General features: G+C 45.9%; 1 protein-coding gene across 2 annotated transcripts in view; it reads right to left on the bottom strand.

Annotated features, from left to right (window-relative positions):
* The window catches only part of LOC144166689 (SRSF protein kinase 3-like), a 37,853-nt gene that overhangs the window by 17,532 nt on the left and 7,129 nt on the right, over positions 1-13,192 (bottom strand). For both annotated transcript variants that reach the window (XM_077696206.1, XM_077696207.1), the window contains 3 exons: positions 6,217-6,325; positions 2,445-2,532; positions 2,261-2,348 (listed from right to left, as the gene is read on the bottom strand). In XM_077696206.1, coding sequence (XP_077552332.1) covers positions 2,261-2,348; positions 2,445-2,532; positions 6,217-6,325 — 285 coding nt within the window. The remainder of the gene's footprint in view (positions 1-2,260; positions 2,349-2,444; positions 2,533-6,216; positions 6,326-13,192) is intronic.

The following is a 13,192-nucleotide window of genomic DNA, read 5'->3' as shown; positions in this document are numbered from 1 at the left end:
TTTACCGTAGTTATTTTCTAAAAAAAACAAATTACTTTAGGTACAAATGAGCTACAGTCTAATCCTGCTACAACAAAGTCCGCTTCAACAAAATATTTCCAATTCCCCGTCGGCTAGCCATAGAAGTCAATGCAACAAAGTCCTCGCCACAACAACCATTTGTCCGGCTTGCTTTCGCTTCAACGAAATTTTCGATGATTTGGGCTGGGTTAGAACAATTATTTTACAATAAAATAAGCATAGCACCAGCCATCTATAACTTTTTATACATTCAGGACGCTTAGTTTCACTGAAAAAATGCGTAGTGCACCCACACTGCCACCGAAAACAAAAAAGCAGAAACGGAAGGCGCATCTGGTGCGACGAGCAAATCACGCAGTGCCGCTCCGTGCTGGCGATAACTATAGCTTTCGCAGCGCATCCAGACGAGAAGGAAAGAGTGAAAGCGTTTATCAACCGCATCTTCCCACGGGGGGAACTCGAGTAAATGCGTCGCATCTACTCGAGTCAAGCAAAGCGTCACGTCAAGCGAAAGCCAAGCAAAGACACCCTTGACTGAATTCGGAACGCGTGCTCCGCCGCTTATATACGTTGAGGGGACTGCGTAAGCCGGTCCCAGTCGACGACGTTGGCGTACTTGTAAAGCGAACGGCACACCGGTTATATGCGCAGCGCGCCCGAAGGAGAGGAAACCGCGGAAGAGAGAGTACTGCACATGCGCCGGCCCCAGCGCGTGTGTCGCGGCTATGACGCAACACAATCCAACACAATCCACTTTAATCCAATCCAATCTAATTCAAATCCAATCCAAGCCAATCCAATCCAAAGCAATCCAATCGAATCCAAACCAATGCCCCTTGCGAGAGAGTGTTCGAATCCAATCCAATGCCCCTCGCGAGAGAGTTCGCTATCGCCTCGACTCGACGCGCATGCGCAGGGAGCGTGCGGACTACGGATGCCAACGCGGGTGACATCGTGAGTTACTGAAATGCTCTGCATTTAAAACAAACACATAGGCGGACGCCATTGTTTGCTGGTGATAACGATGTGGCTGGCTATCTCTGCGCGAGGCACAGCTCCAGTTCGCCAAGACAGAGCTATAGTCAATCCGTATCCAGTTGAAATCGCATGAAAGTGCTCTGCTGCTGGCGCAGCGCCGTCATGTATGTATTGTGAGCAGCTGTCCTTGCAGTTTTCCTTATACAATTCTTTGAAGTCAAAACTGTTTTAGTCTTGATCCCGCGTCATCCTATCTTAGTCGCAAGCGCGCAGTCGCTAGCGCGCACGCGGCTTGCCCGCCCAGGTCAGTTGCTGCGGTGCCTAGTAAGAGGATAAGATAACGGCGTCGTTCCTACCACAAGCTTCCTTCCAACCACCTAGCAGCTATCTGCAAGTAATCAGCTTGGTGGAAACGGCTTGTACAGCAATACGCTTTGCGCCTGCATTTCTTCATTTCTTCACCTCTCCCCTTCTCCTCAGTACCGCGCTCTTTGCGTGCTGGTAAAAAAAAAAAAAAAACAGATAGCCATTGGTATGTTTGTTATCTGAATAAAGACGTTACTGCGCATCACTCCTTTTTCGAAAACTTTGTATTATGCTGCCAATGATGCAGAAATATCTGGGGCTATTTTTCTTGCCCTTCCGTACTGTGTTGGGGCAGATTTCGCCTCAACAAATTTTCGCTTCAACAAAATTTTTTGCATGTCGCGTCATTTTTGTTGTAGCGGGATTCGACTGTATAAAGTTTCACAGCAGACAAGAAAACATTCTTTCTATCCAATCACAATGGCTTGTGAACAATGCCACCTCACACACTTAATGTGCCGCCCGCACTCGTAACTACCAATGCTCTCAATTCTTTCAGTAAATTATAACTCCAAATATCTAGTGTCCTTAGCGGTATACAACAAATGTAAATGGCTTTCCCCAAAGATTTTTTTTTATTCTGTGCTCACTGAAATAATGCTATAGTAAACAGAGAAATATTGCACCACCTGGAGTGAGGAGATATCAATGCCAGCACCCACGCTTTTCCATCTCCAAAAATTGTGCCAACTTAGCCGAACTCTCGAGTGTGCTCACCTACTTCACCAACATTCAGCATCTTCCACAAACTGCTCAGCAAAATGCTACTGTACAGCACAGCCAGTTAAATGTTGTTCTCGTAGAGTTCAACCTCAACTTAAGATTTGTGCAAAGATTTGCACGAAAGTTCGCAAGAAAGAAGGGGGGGAAAAAAACCCAGGCAGGAGAAGGATACGGGTCCCATTGACTCCCGAGATCTTGAAGTCGTCGAGCAGCTGCACCACCCGCTCTCTACATGTGTCGCCTGTGTCGCTGTCTCGAACCTGAAAGGAAAGGGGAGGGCGAGAGAGAGAGAGGTTGAGACCGAGCCCCCCTGCTGTTGCGCTGCCTCTCAAAGGAGAGCACAGCCCTGCACTCACCGCCTTGAGAAGCTTGATCTCGTCCAGGGCAGTGTCTGTGTAATGCGAGGCACTCTTGACCACCTTCAGGGCCACAAACCGCTTGCCCCTGCAACCAACCGACACAGAGGGGAACGTTTCTCACATCACCACTGAAGAGACACGGCCAAACGAGAAACGCTTCTACAGTAAAAGCTCGTTAATTCCAACTGACGCCCTGGTCCCGGCACAGCCCTGTATATTTTAATGGGGGAAAACTCTAGACAATTTGAACGCATCGCTATCCAGAGCACTTAATTCGAACTGGGATCCACCTGTAGAAGTCGGTCCACAGTGATTACAATGTGTTGCAAATCTAATCCAAACCAAATTCTAGCACCCACCCTCTAATATGAACTTTGCTTAATTCGAACAATTTTATGGGCCCCTTCGAGGTCGAACTGGCGAGCTTTTACCGTACTTGCAAAGCCAAGCAAGAAGTTCTCAGGACAACATGAAGGTAATAATAAACAAGACAATAGATGTCAGCTGAATCTGCTACAATGCACTGCATCGATACTACAGTTAAACCTCGTTATAACGAGACGGGCTATAACGAAATAATGGATATAACGAACAAAGTCCCCATAGAAACTAATGTATTTAAAACCTCGTTTTAACGAGGTAAAATTTCCCAGTTACGGGATATAACGAACAAATTTCGTTGAGAAATCAGATTTTGAGCTAATTTTACAACAGGGCGCAACGCGGATTTGAGACAGTGCGCGACGCGGCAGCTGTATTAGCAGTTCAAAAACGCCCGCCACACGCGCGAAGCTGCATGGCGCGCCATGCGGACGCTGCGCCCGCGAAGCCCCCACCCTCCTCTCGCTGCACACGGCATGCAGACAATGGGGCCCTTCGATTTACAGTCTCGGACTCGCCGCGGGCTTCCCGAGAAGCAGTCGGACGTTCCGATTTTTCCATGTATCCCTATCCGTGGTGAGTCCGAGAAGAACCCCAATGCGCACGGCGCGCACAGTTGCGTCGGTTGCTGCGTCTTCTTCCCCCCCTGTTCGTATCGCCGACGTCGCTGGGTAGTTGTGTGTACGTGGGTTTTGGCAGTCTTCAGCCTTATCTTTGATCGTACTGCCCGCGTGATTCGAACAACGCGAGTGCGACAGGCGGGAAGCGAAAGCGAAAGACTATCACACTTGAACAGAAGACGGCAATGATAAAAGCCGTCGCATCGGGCGCGAAGGAAGGAAAGGTGCACTCCGTGGTAAGGTGGCAAGACTGATGTGTGGACGAGTACGCTGTCCACCGTCATGAGCAACCGAGAGTCCATCATCAGCGCTGTTGCACGTGGCATGAAAAGAAGCGCTAAGGACGGCATCGGGGGCACTAGATGCGGTGGACGTGCTGCGCCGCTACTTCAGCGCGCACGAGGGCGGCGAAGATGGCGTGAACATAGCGGCCGCAGCTGAGGGAGCCATCGCTCGCATCAGGAAGGTGCATCAACGTCCAATTACGGACTTCTTCGTAGCCAAGTCTGTTTGAAATACGAGTTTTGAACTGCAATAAAGTAGGTTCGTGAGTTTTCATTTTTACCTCCGGAATGTGTTTATTTTACTGACTACCGCTGTGCGGCAAGATGCTATTTCGCCCGCTTTTTGTTTTAGGTAACTACAATGCATATTATTTGCAGTAAATGTCGGCTACAGCTATAACGAAATATTGGCTATAACGAGCAAATCGCGGCGCCCCTTCAATTTCGTTATAACGAGGTTTAACTGTACATTTACAACGGGCTACTACAAACAATTTCGCCAGTGCAGAGCACCGCATCACCATCTCAACTCTGCATACATCACATCACGCCACCTGCCAAGGTCACCACAGAAACCGACCGTGGCTTCCTGGAGCGGTAACACACAGCTCAGCACAAGTCTCCTGTTAATTGCAGAAATTGCGCAATAAAAGGCTGCTACGGCAAGCAAATCTAGGAATGCACGCAGTTTTTTCAAGTGCGCAGCACATGAATCTTGCATTCACACAACGGGCACGTTTCATCTCCACGCACAAACCTGACTGCTGGAACAAGAGCACCAGCCATGATTATAGAACCTTCCCCAGTGCCACAGGTTGAACCAAAACAGCAATGCAGACGGTAATGGCACAGCAAAGGCACACACGAGAAAGCAATGAAACAAAATTGCACCTATCAAAAATACGCACAGCCTCCAAAGTCCCTCGGCTCGAGACGGAAACACAAATGTGAGGTTAGCGCCCTCAGTGACAAAAAGAAAATGAGCATGCACCAGGGAAGCTAACAACAGCACAAAAATGCGCAAGTTCTCGGCATATCTCGCAAGGTCTCGAACTAAGCAAAACCCAAAATTCAAGTTAAAATTCAAGCTGGGGCTTTGCATGCCAAAGCTATACACGCGGGTTACGAAGCCAGCAGTGGGGGAGGGCTAGAAACTAATTGAGGCCACCTCTAGCGCGAGCCTTTTAAAATCTCAATGCACAGCTGTCGTGTTCAAAATGCAAACCAAAAAATTGAAGAGCAAGTTTCACTTGCAAAAACTACACCAGGGCTGCAAGGCGTGCCCCGGTGGATAATAGTGCACTACTAATTAGGCAACCTGGAGACAATTACAATGGACATGGTTCCCCCCTTCCCAGCAGAACATCCTGCATATCACACCCGCAATGGCTCCGGCCACCGTGCCACCCACGGCGGTAGGTACAAGAACAAGAGATGAGAGCTCAGACAGACACGCTTATAAGGGGGCACGCTGCTCTTAAAACAGCTCCTTAATTTTCAAGTAGACTCTGAAACTTGCCAGTCTTGCTGCTTTTGCTCCACTGATTCCAAATATGCCACTATTTTTTCAGTTGGTCAATTAGTTCAAAGATAATTAGTTATTTTGGAGGAACAATAGACAAAACCGTCTTGGCCATAGAACTGTAATCTTTATATTTTCCAGTGCTATGAACCCTGGTGAATGCAATAGGAGTATTGGCTTTTTGATGCACCGCTTGGAACTAATTTTACAGCTCATTAAATTTGGTGGCACCAGTGGCAAGAAACCATTTCGAACACCCATCTCAAACACCAAAGTTTAATGAGCTGTAAAATTAGTTCCAAGCAGTGCCTAAAAAAAAAAAAAAATTCTGTTATTGCATTCACCAGGGTTCATAGCATTGGAAAATATAAACATTACACTTCTATGACTAACTCCGTTTTTTCTTTCTATTGTTCCTCCAAAAATGGCTAAGTATCTCTCGTTAGGAACTGACTGACTGACTCAAAAAATAATGGCATATTTGAAATCAGTGAGGAAAAAGCAGCAAGACCGGCAAGTTTCACCAAGTTTACTTAGAGATTAAAAGAAATAGTTTAAAAAGATAATCAAAATGCAAAGCTTTCTCTTGTGCAACCCGAGTGACAGTACAAAATCCAAAACTGCTATAACCGTGCCAGAATGGCGCAATAGGGTACATGTTTGCTTCACAATGCAAGGGAGCCAGGTTCGATTCCGGCCACAGCAAGTGCTGTTCTTTTGAGGCACTTGATGCGCCTCTGCGGAAACCCATTGTCTAAATTGGCTTTCCTGCATTGCGTTTCGACCATAACAATTTGGATTTAGGACTCTGAAGACATCGGCCTTGGACCAGAGAAAGCATTGCGTTGCGACCACCTTTCCCTTCACCCCCGTCGCCATCAGCGAGGCGTAGAAAGCTTCACTTCCAAACAAAACAACAACAAACTCCTGCAGGCAAGGTAAGCGGGGAGGGCGCTACTCACATGAGGTCCCAGCAGAGCCAGACGGTGGAAAAATGGCCCCATCCGAGCTTCCGGACCACGTGGTAACGGCTGTAGAAGAGGTCCCCAATTTTGACTGGATGGTAGCCCCCTGCACACACAGAGAGAGGCATCCACACAGGGTGTCGTCAGCCAGCGCTTGCAGAGGGAACCTACAAGATTGCAAGCGGCCGACCAGGGGCCTTGCGAAGAACCAAAAAATTCATCATGTAACCCAGTTTTCCCTTCCCTTACACAAGACTCCTTATAAAGCAGTGGAATCGAACAAACACACAACTTGTCACCCAGTTAACTAAGCATGTTGTCCAAGCAACTGGTCTCATCAAAAGGACTGCCAACCGCCGGTTGTGAGTTTGAGATAGCGTGAGGCCTTCGCGATCAGCAGAATGTACTCCCTCCTCCCCTAACATTCATCATGCCAGTGCTACTGAGTTACAGAGAATCAATTGCCTCATCAGAAAAGCCTACAAAGCGGCACTGTGGATACCCCCTGTGCTCGTCCACTGCCAGATTTGACCATCTGGGCATCCATAATGCCGAGGAGCTTGTGGAGGCACACCTGACCGGACAAATGCTTGCTTATAGACCACCTCAACCGGTCTGCACATTCTAGACCAACTCAGGGTTTGTGCCCCTACTTTGCCCATTCAGAAATCCTTTCATTCACTGCGCTATTCACGCTCAACTAGTCGTCAGCCCTACACCAAGCCCCCTTTGTGCCATGCGAGTCGCAGAATGCAACGAGTGCAAGCTCTTGAGCAACGCCTACCTGTGAGACTGGATATCTTGATTGATTGTAGGGTTTTAATGCGCCAACGTAACGCAGGCGATGAGACACGGCGTAGTGGAGGGCTCCGGATTAATTTTGACCACCTGAGAATCTTTAACACGAGCCAAAATCTCGCGCACACGGGCATTTTTGCTTTTCGTCTTCATCGGAAAAGTGGGCACCGCGGCCGGGAATCGAACCCGCGTCCTCGTGCTCCGCAGCGCAACGCCTCAGCCACTGAGCCACCGCGGCGGGTCCTAAGGCCAAAAAGTGCCAACTACGTTGTTATAGGTAATCATTCAGTGTGTATCACATGTGATTAAAATATGCATGACATCAGTATGACATCAATGTGACATTATCAAAGGGGCTTAATAGACAGGTGCAGAGAGCGCTTAATCTAAAATGTGAAGATGGTCATAATGATAGGCGACGTTGACAACTGTAAACGGCACCTGGCACCTTAAGCCACACTCCACAAGCAATGCTTTAGTGCCCTCACGACCTACCCCAAACCAAGAGCGTCGAGAGCTACATGCCGTAAGAGGTGAACAGTCCAATATCAGCGAGAGAGGTTAAAAGACATTCGTCTGTGACCAGTGGTAGGTCTGCTGAAAATAGCGAGGGGTGCAGTGCAGTTCTGTCTTTTCAAGTGCATTGCTCAGGAAAGCGTCCCCATCAGGCAATGCCCCAAAACATACACTAAGTTCAAATGCTAAGCACTGACAGCCTTCCTCCACATTTGTGGAAGTATTTCATTTAAATGAATGTGCAGCATATTTGCAGTCTGCATACAGACCATTCTGTTCATCTGTTTTGTGTGTCTGCAATGTATGTACCCACTTCTGGCTTTATAATGTGCAGTTTGCTACATTTGCGCATCCTATAATTTGCATCCCAAAAATATCCTCCAGATAAGTGGTGCCACTGCCTGAAAATAGTTTCAGCGAGTGTTTTTATTAGGGTGCCCCGAGTAAAGAGCATAGACTACACTCAAGAGTCAGTAAAAATAATGTTTACGTTTTGGGTAGTGTTATGCGTTGTTTTCAAAATTATGGGGTTAAAATTAACACACCAGGGTTCTGGAATAATTCTGACCACGTGAGGTTTTTTTTATTATCTGCGTGTTACGTGTTGTACTGTAACCAAAACTGCATATGCTCCAGTTTTAAAAATACTCATCTGTTCACTGTTTTCGGAAACAATAAAATAAATATAGTGCAACAATAAGCTTTCCACATCAACAGCCCAACACAAAGGGGACGAATAAATAAAACCATACAGTGAGGTTAAAAAAAAAAAGTATGTGTCTTGCGACAAAGCCAACATTTATTGCTTTTTCACACCCTACTTCCGAAACTTACAATAGTAGAAGAGCATTGTTCGTCAAATGAAATAGAGAACGCTCGTTGGGAAGCACTAGAAGTCTCAAATATTCACTTACCTCTAATTAAAACCTAGAATTTACTCATGAAAATGAAATTAAGAAGGTATGCTCATGTAATTCCATTGTTATTCATTGAATATCATTAAAGCTGTATAATGGCTGAATTTAAAAAAGGAGCCTAAGCAAACAGGAAATGGGCATTTTCGTTGCGGCATTGAAGGGGTAATACCGTATTTATTCGAATCTAAGCCGATAGTTTTTTTGAAATACTGATATATCAAACTCCAGGGTCGGCTTAGATTCGAGGATTTTGAAATACACGCCAATTTCCAAGTGAAGTAGCGCGCAGCTAGCGCCACCTAGAAAAGAAAGTATTGTAGCCATTACTAGACGAGCCAGTAGCCACTTAAGGGCCATAGGCTGCCATTTTGAATTGTGCGGACAGTGGCCTGCGTGCGGTGTGGCGTTTGGTTTTGACAGCGCAAAAAGAAGCGGTGCCATTATAGTGCCGCTTTTAAAAGAAAAGTTGTTTTAGCCGCGGAGTTGTCGTCGAACGTTCAAGCCGGGCGGGACTTCGGCGTGGATGAAAAAAATGTCCGTCGTTGGAGGACGCAACGGGAGAGGATATTTGCGTGCGCCGCAATGAGGTTGGCAATCACCGAACCACGAGAATGCCGTCACCATGAAATGGAGATGGCATTGGCTGACTTCGTTCAGACGCAGCGAGCAGCTGCCCTTCCAGTAACGACGGAAGTGCTCCAGGCAAAAGCAAGGGAGCTTTTAAGGGAACGAGGCTTATCGCACTTATCGCGGGCACACTTCAAAGCCAGTCGGGGCTGGCTACAGAAATTCATCAAGCACTTCGGCTTTAGCCTCCGTCGTCGAACCTCAATCGTCCAGAAGTTGCCCGGTGATTTTCAAGAGAAACTGATTGAGTTCCAGCACCACATCTTCCTGTTCAATAAACGTGTTTTCTTTTTGTGAACGCTGACCTCGCCTTTTTGTTCGGCCTACATTCGAGGTAAGTTTTTTTTTTTTTTTTTTTCGCGCCTTCGGACTTTCGGGGGTCGGCTTAGAATCGGGGCCGGCCTACATTCGAATAAATACGGTATTCCAAAAGCAATTAAAAAAATGCAATCCCTATTGGTTAGCACCCTACAGTAAAACCGCGTTACAAGAGACACTCGAGGGACCCAGGAAACATGTCTCTTATAACCAAGGTCTCTTGTAACCAAAAATTCTAAGAACAGCGCGGAGCCGAACATGACCGCTTTGTTACAAATCAGCATCGAAGTGTATTCAGACAGGTCGACAAGCAAATTCTCACTATGGCTTATTAAGAAAGTCATTTGAAGTAGTTTTAGGGAATGCAGACTGTATTAGCTTCCTTCCCAACTCTGGTACGTAAAGCACTCCGCCTTGCAAGTGTCGCTGTTCTCACAATACCGTTAAAGTGCTCTTAGACAAATGTCAGCCTTAACTGCCAACACCTTCTGTCCTAAAATACCCTCGTCACCGTACTCCTCTCGTTCATCCTCTAAAGGCACCATTAACTTGCGCCAGGATCACATGATCTGTAGGGTCTTCGAACGCACAAGGTCCAGATCTGCAGACACAAACTCCTCGAAAAGTCTCTCAGATACAGGCCCAAGCTTCATGTTCAGGGCAGTTTTCCACAAGGTCCTTCATATAAGGTCCCCCTGTCATCGCGCCTTTTCTAAATAATTAAGAATTTACTCTAAGGACTCACGACCCTCCCCCCAAATTCGTACCGAATTTTCCAGGAAAAAAGTGGGTTCATTACGCGAGTAAATACGGTATCAATCCCAAGCTGAGTGCGGGTGTGTAGCGTTAACTTTACTGCCGGAGCATTCAAAGTACGTATAGTGGGAAATAATGCTCATGCCTGACATGTGTAAGCGACATTATTTACGGCTGCCATGACGCTATCACGGCTGCTGCAACGTGAATCAACAATGTGTAATTTTAGGTAAGGCAGGCAGGCATTACTCGCAAAAGAAAGTTCGGTGTTTCGCTTCCTCAAGGGTACAGGGTAAGCCCTATACTTCCCCATGCATTTTTGGCCATTTTGAGGAACATTTTTCTCGGCGTCTACTAAAAATATATACACAATCATATGATCATTTTCTTTCAAATTTTGGGCTCTTTTAAGTGTACCAGAATTATTTAAATCAGACAAATTTGAAATATTCCTATATTTTGGCCTAATTTTCATACTGAAAATTCTGCACCAAAAAAGCCATTACGTGCACATTTTCAATCCTGGCACAGTAGATGTGACAACTTATGTAGACGACAGGAAAAAAGAATCAACCAAAGAAGAAGCCCTGGAAGATATATGAAATAATGGTACCTATGTAATAAAAAAAACATTGTTTTGAGATAATTGAGTTTTTAAGGCAAGAAATGAATAAAAACACTTTTTTTGCTACAAACACTATTTGAGTCACTTATTTAGTAAGCACCAGCTTCGTAATCACTGTCGAAGCCATTTTTTCGCTTTTCAGCCTGTCGTCTGTCCTGCCTTGCCTCTTTTCTGAGCTGTCGTGCAGCTCTGTTCGCTAAGTATCTTTGCTTGTGGTCAACCTCTTTCAGCCACTTGATGTTGGTGTTGCGCCCAGGGTTCAATACAACTTATTTCGAAATGCTGGCTCGTGCAATGCTACCATCACTGAATGAAAGAACAGCATCCAATGTTGCAATCTTGAGAGAATGAAGTCCAACAAGGTCATATTTGGCGTGCGGCTCCGAAGCACAAATGTGGAACAAACATGCACAGCGTCTTTGCATTGCCTTGGCTGAAAAATCAGCTATGCAGTGGCTGCAGCTATGCAGAATTTCTTAATACAGCTGCTTCCAGACTAGCGTTTTGATCTGGAGCTGGGAGTTTATTGATTGAAGAAATGAAAATAAACGCGGAGCACATTCCAAAACGGGACGTGACCGCTTACTGCTTGCTTATGAAAAAACTGTTTTTGGGCCAGAAATACAACCTTGTAAGATAAGTGTGATTACGGAAAATGTGCACAGGGAGGTGAAATTCCGTTAATTATGAAGAAAAAGGATCAAAAGCTCGCCCCCCACCCCCCTTTTTTTTTCCAAATTTCGCCTTACCCCGTGCCCTTAAAGATGTGCGTGAAAAAGCACTGCAGTCTCTCACAGCTCCAGCTATTTAGCTGACACTGCAAAATTGCACTGTCAGTGCAATTATTGCCTGCGAATTGTCATTGACGGACGCCATGCCCTAAATTCATACCAGGCCGCACTCATGCACATCATCAAGAGCCAAAATATCAGTGGCACAGTCCTGCCCACGTACAATGTTTCAGTCAACGAATGAGGCAATAGGTAAAGCCGGACGACACGTGGCCGTAACCCACCAAGACGTGGTGCGATGTAAATAAGCCTGTACAATTATTCAAGTTCAGGATTCACTCATAGCAGATGCAAATTATGGCAAATTTTCTTCAACTACCACTGAAACAGGCCTTGCGCTGCAACCACATGCCCGCAAGATCAAATTTGGACCTGGTTGCATCATTTTGTTAAAAAAAAAACGTTATCAAAAGACAAAAAAAGTATAGAATGATGGATATTTGATCTAATAAAACTCGTTATCTGAGCAGGCATTGTAATGGGTCCGAGAATTGACGACACCTCAACCACTCAAAAAACATCCGAGGAATCATGACGAAAGAGAAACGGCGGGGAAGGATCTCGACAACACTAAAAAGGATGTGAGAAGGCGTCAAAGCTGCGTCACCCCCCCCAGTGCAACATCCTTGAAACTTTCTTTTCCTCCAAGCCCTTGTGTCGTGTCAGACAGACAAAAATCAGTTCAGTTCTCACTTTATACGACACCGGCGGCACGTCAAATGGCCAAATTGATATCACACAACTAGAATTCGCTACACAAAAGGCAAGGACACGGACAGGCCGCACAATGCCGTGTCACGTCCTGTGCCTCCACTCGTCCTTTCCTTCTGTTTCACCATGGATCGACTGGCTGGCATTCAGTCGTCCATTTACCCTTCAATTTTAGCAATCGCAACGGTCCAACTGGCATTATTATGGTCATAACCAGGGGTGAGACAGCTGAATCAAATTTGGGAGCAGTTTTTGGAGCAGCGAAATCTTCAATTTGGAGCAGAAGAAGCTTGATTAGGAGCAGAACGGCATTTATTATGCCACCTCAGGAGCCTAAAAAATCAAATTTTTGGCAACTCGGGGGGAGGGGTGGTATGTGCACTTTTTAATCGGTTTTGAATGTACATGACACTGAAACAGCCTTTCAATAAAGTTTTTTCTACCAGGGTATCACAAGGTACGAACTGCACTACCTTTTACAAACCATTTTTAAATTTTTAGGCTCAATGCATAGACAGCGTGGAGGGCCATTGAAAATATGGAACTGAAAAAAATCAGCAATCGTAAGGCATTTTTATTATGTGAATGACGAAATTATTATTTTTGTAATCCCTGATTCAGCTTTACGCACAAGTGTAGAGTTGCGTAAAGCGAGGCGACAGTCGCACCCCACCAGCTTTCCCATTTCAATCCCCAATGTGCACTTTTACTACGATTGTTATTTGAGTAACGTGGCATGTTTAGCCACCTCCCTTTTGGCATTTAATTTCACTTCAGTTAGATGAACCATTATTACTAGAGTGAGATAATAGCCTGTCCCGCTATCAGACACTGCTTGAATATTTTGCGACGATGTAGTCTGCGCCGCCACTTCTGCAGTGTTGATCGTCCCATTCCCGCCGCTCGCAAGATCG

This window comes from Haemaphysalis longicornis, unplaced genomic scaffold, assembly GCF_048455015.1.
Source record: "Haemaphysalis longicornis isolate Haplotype H1 unplaced genomic scaffold, Haemaphysalis longicornis Haplotype H1 scaffold_181, whole genome shotgun sequence".
In the NCBI taxonomy this organism is placed as follows: domain Eukaryota; kingdom Metazoa; phylum Arthropoda; class Arachnida; order Ixodida; family Ixodidae; genus Haemaphysalis; species Haemaphysalis longicornis.
The sequence above is the reverse complement of the archived record's forward strand: the minus strand, read 5'-3'. Positions and strand labels throughout refer to the sequence as shown.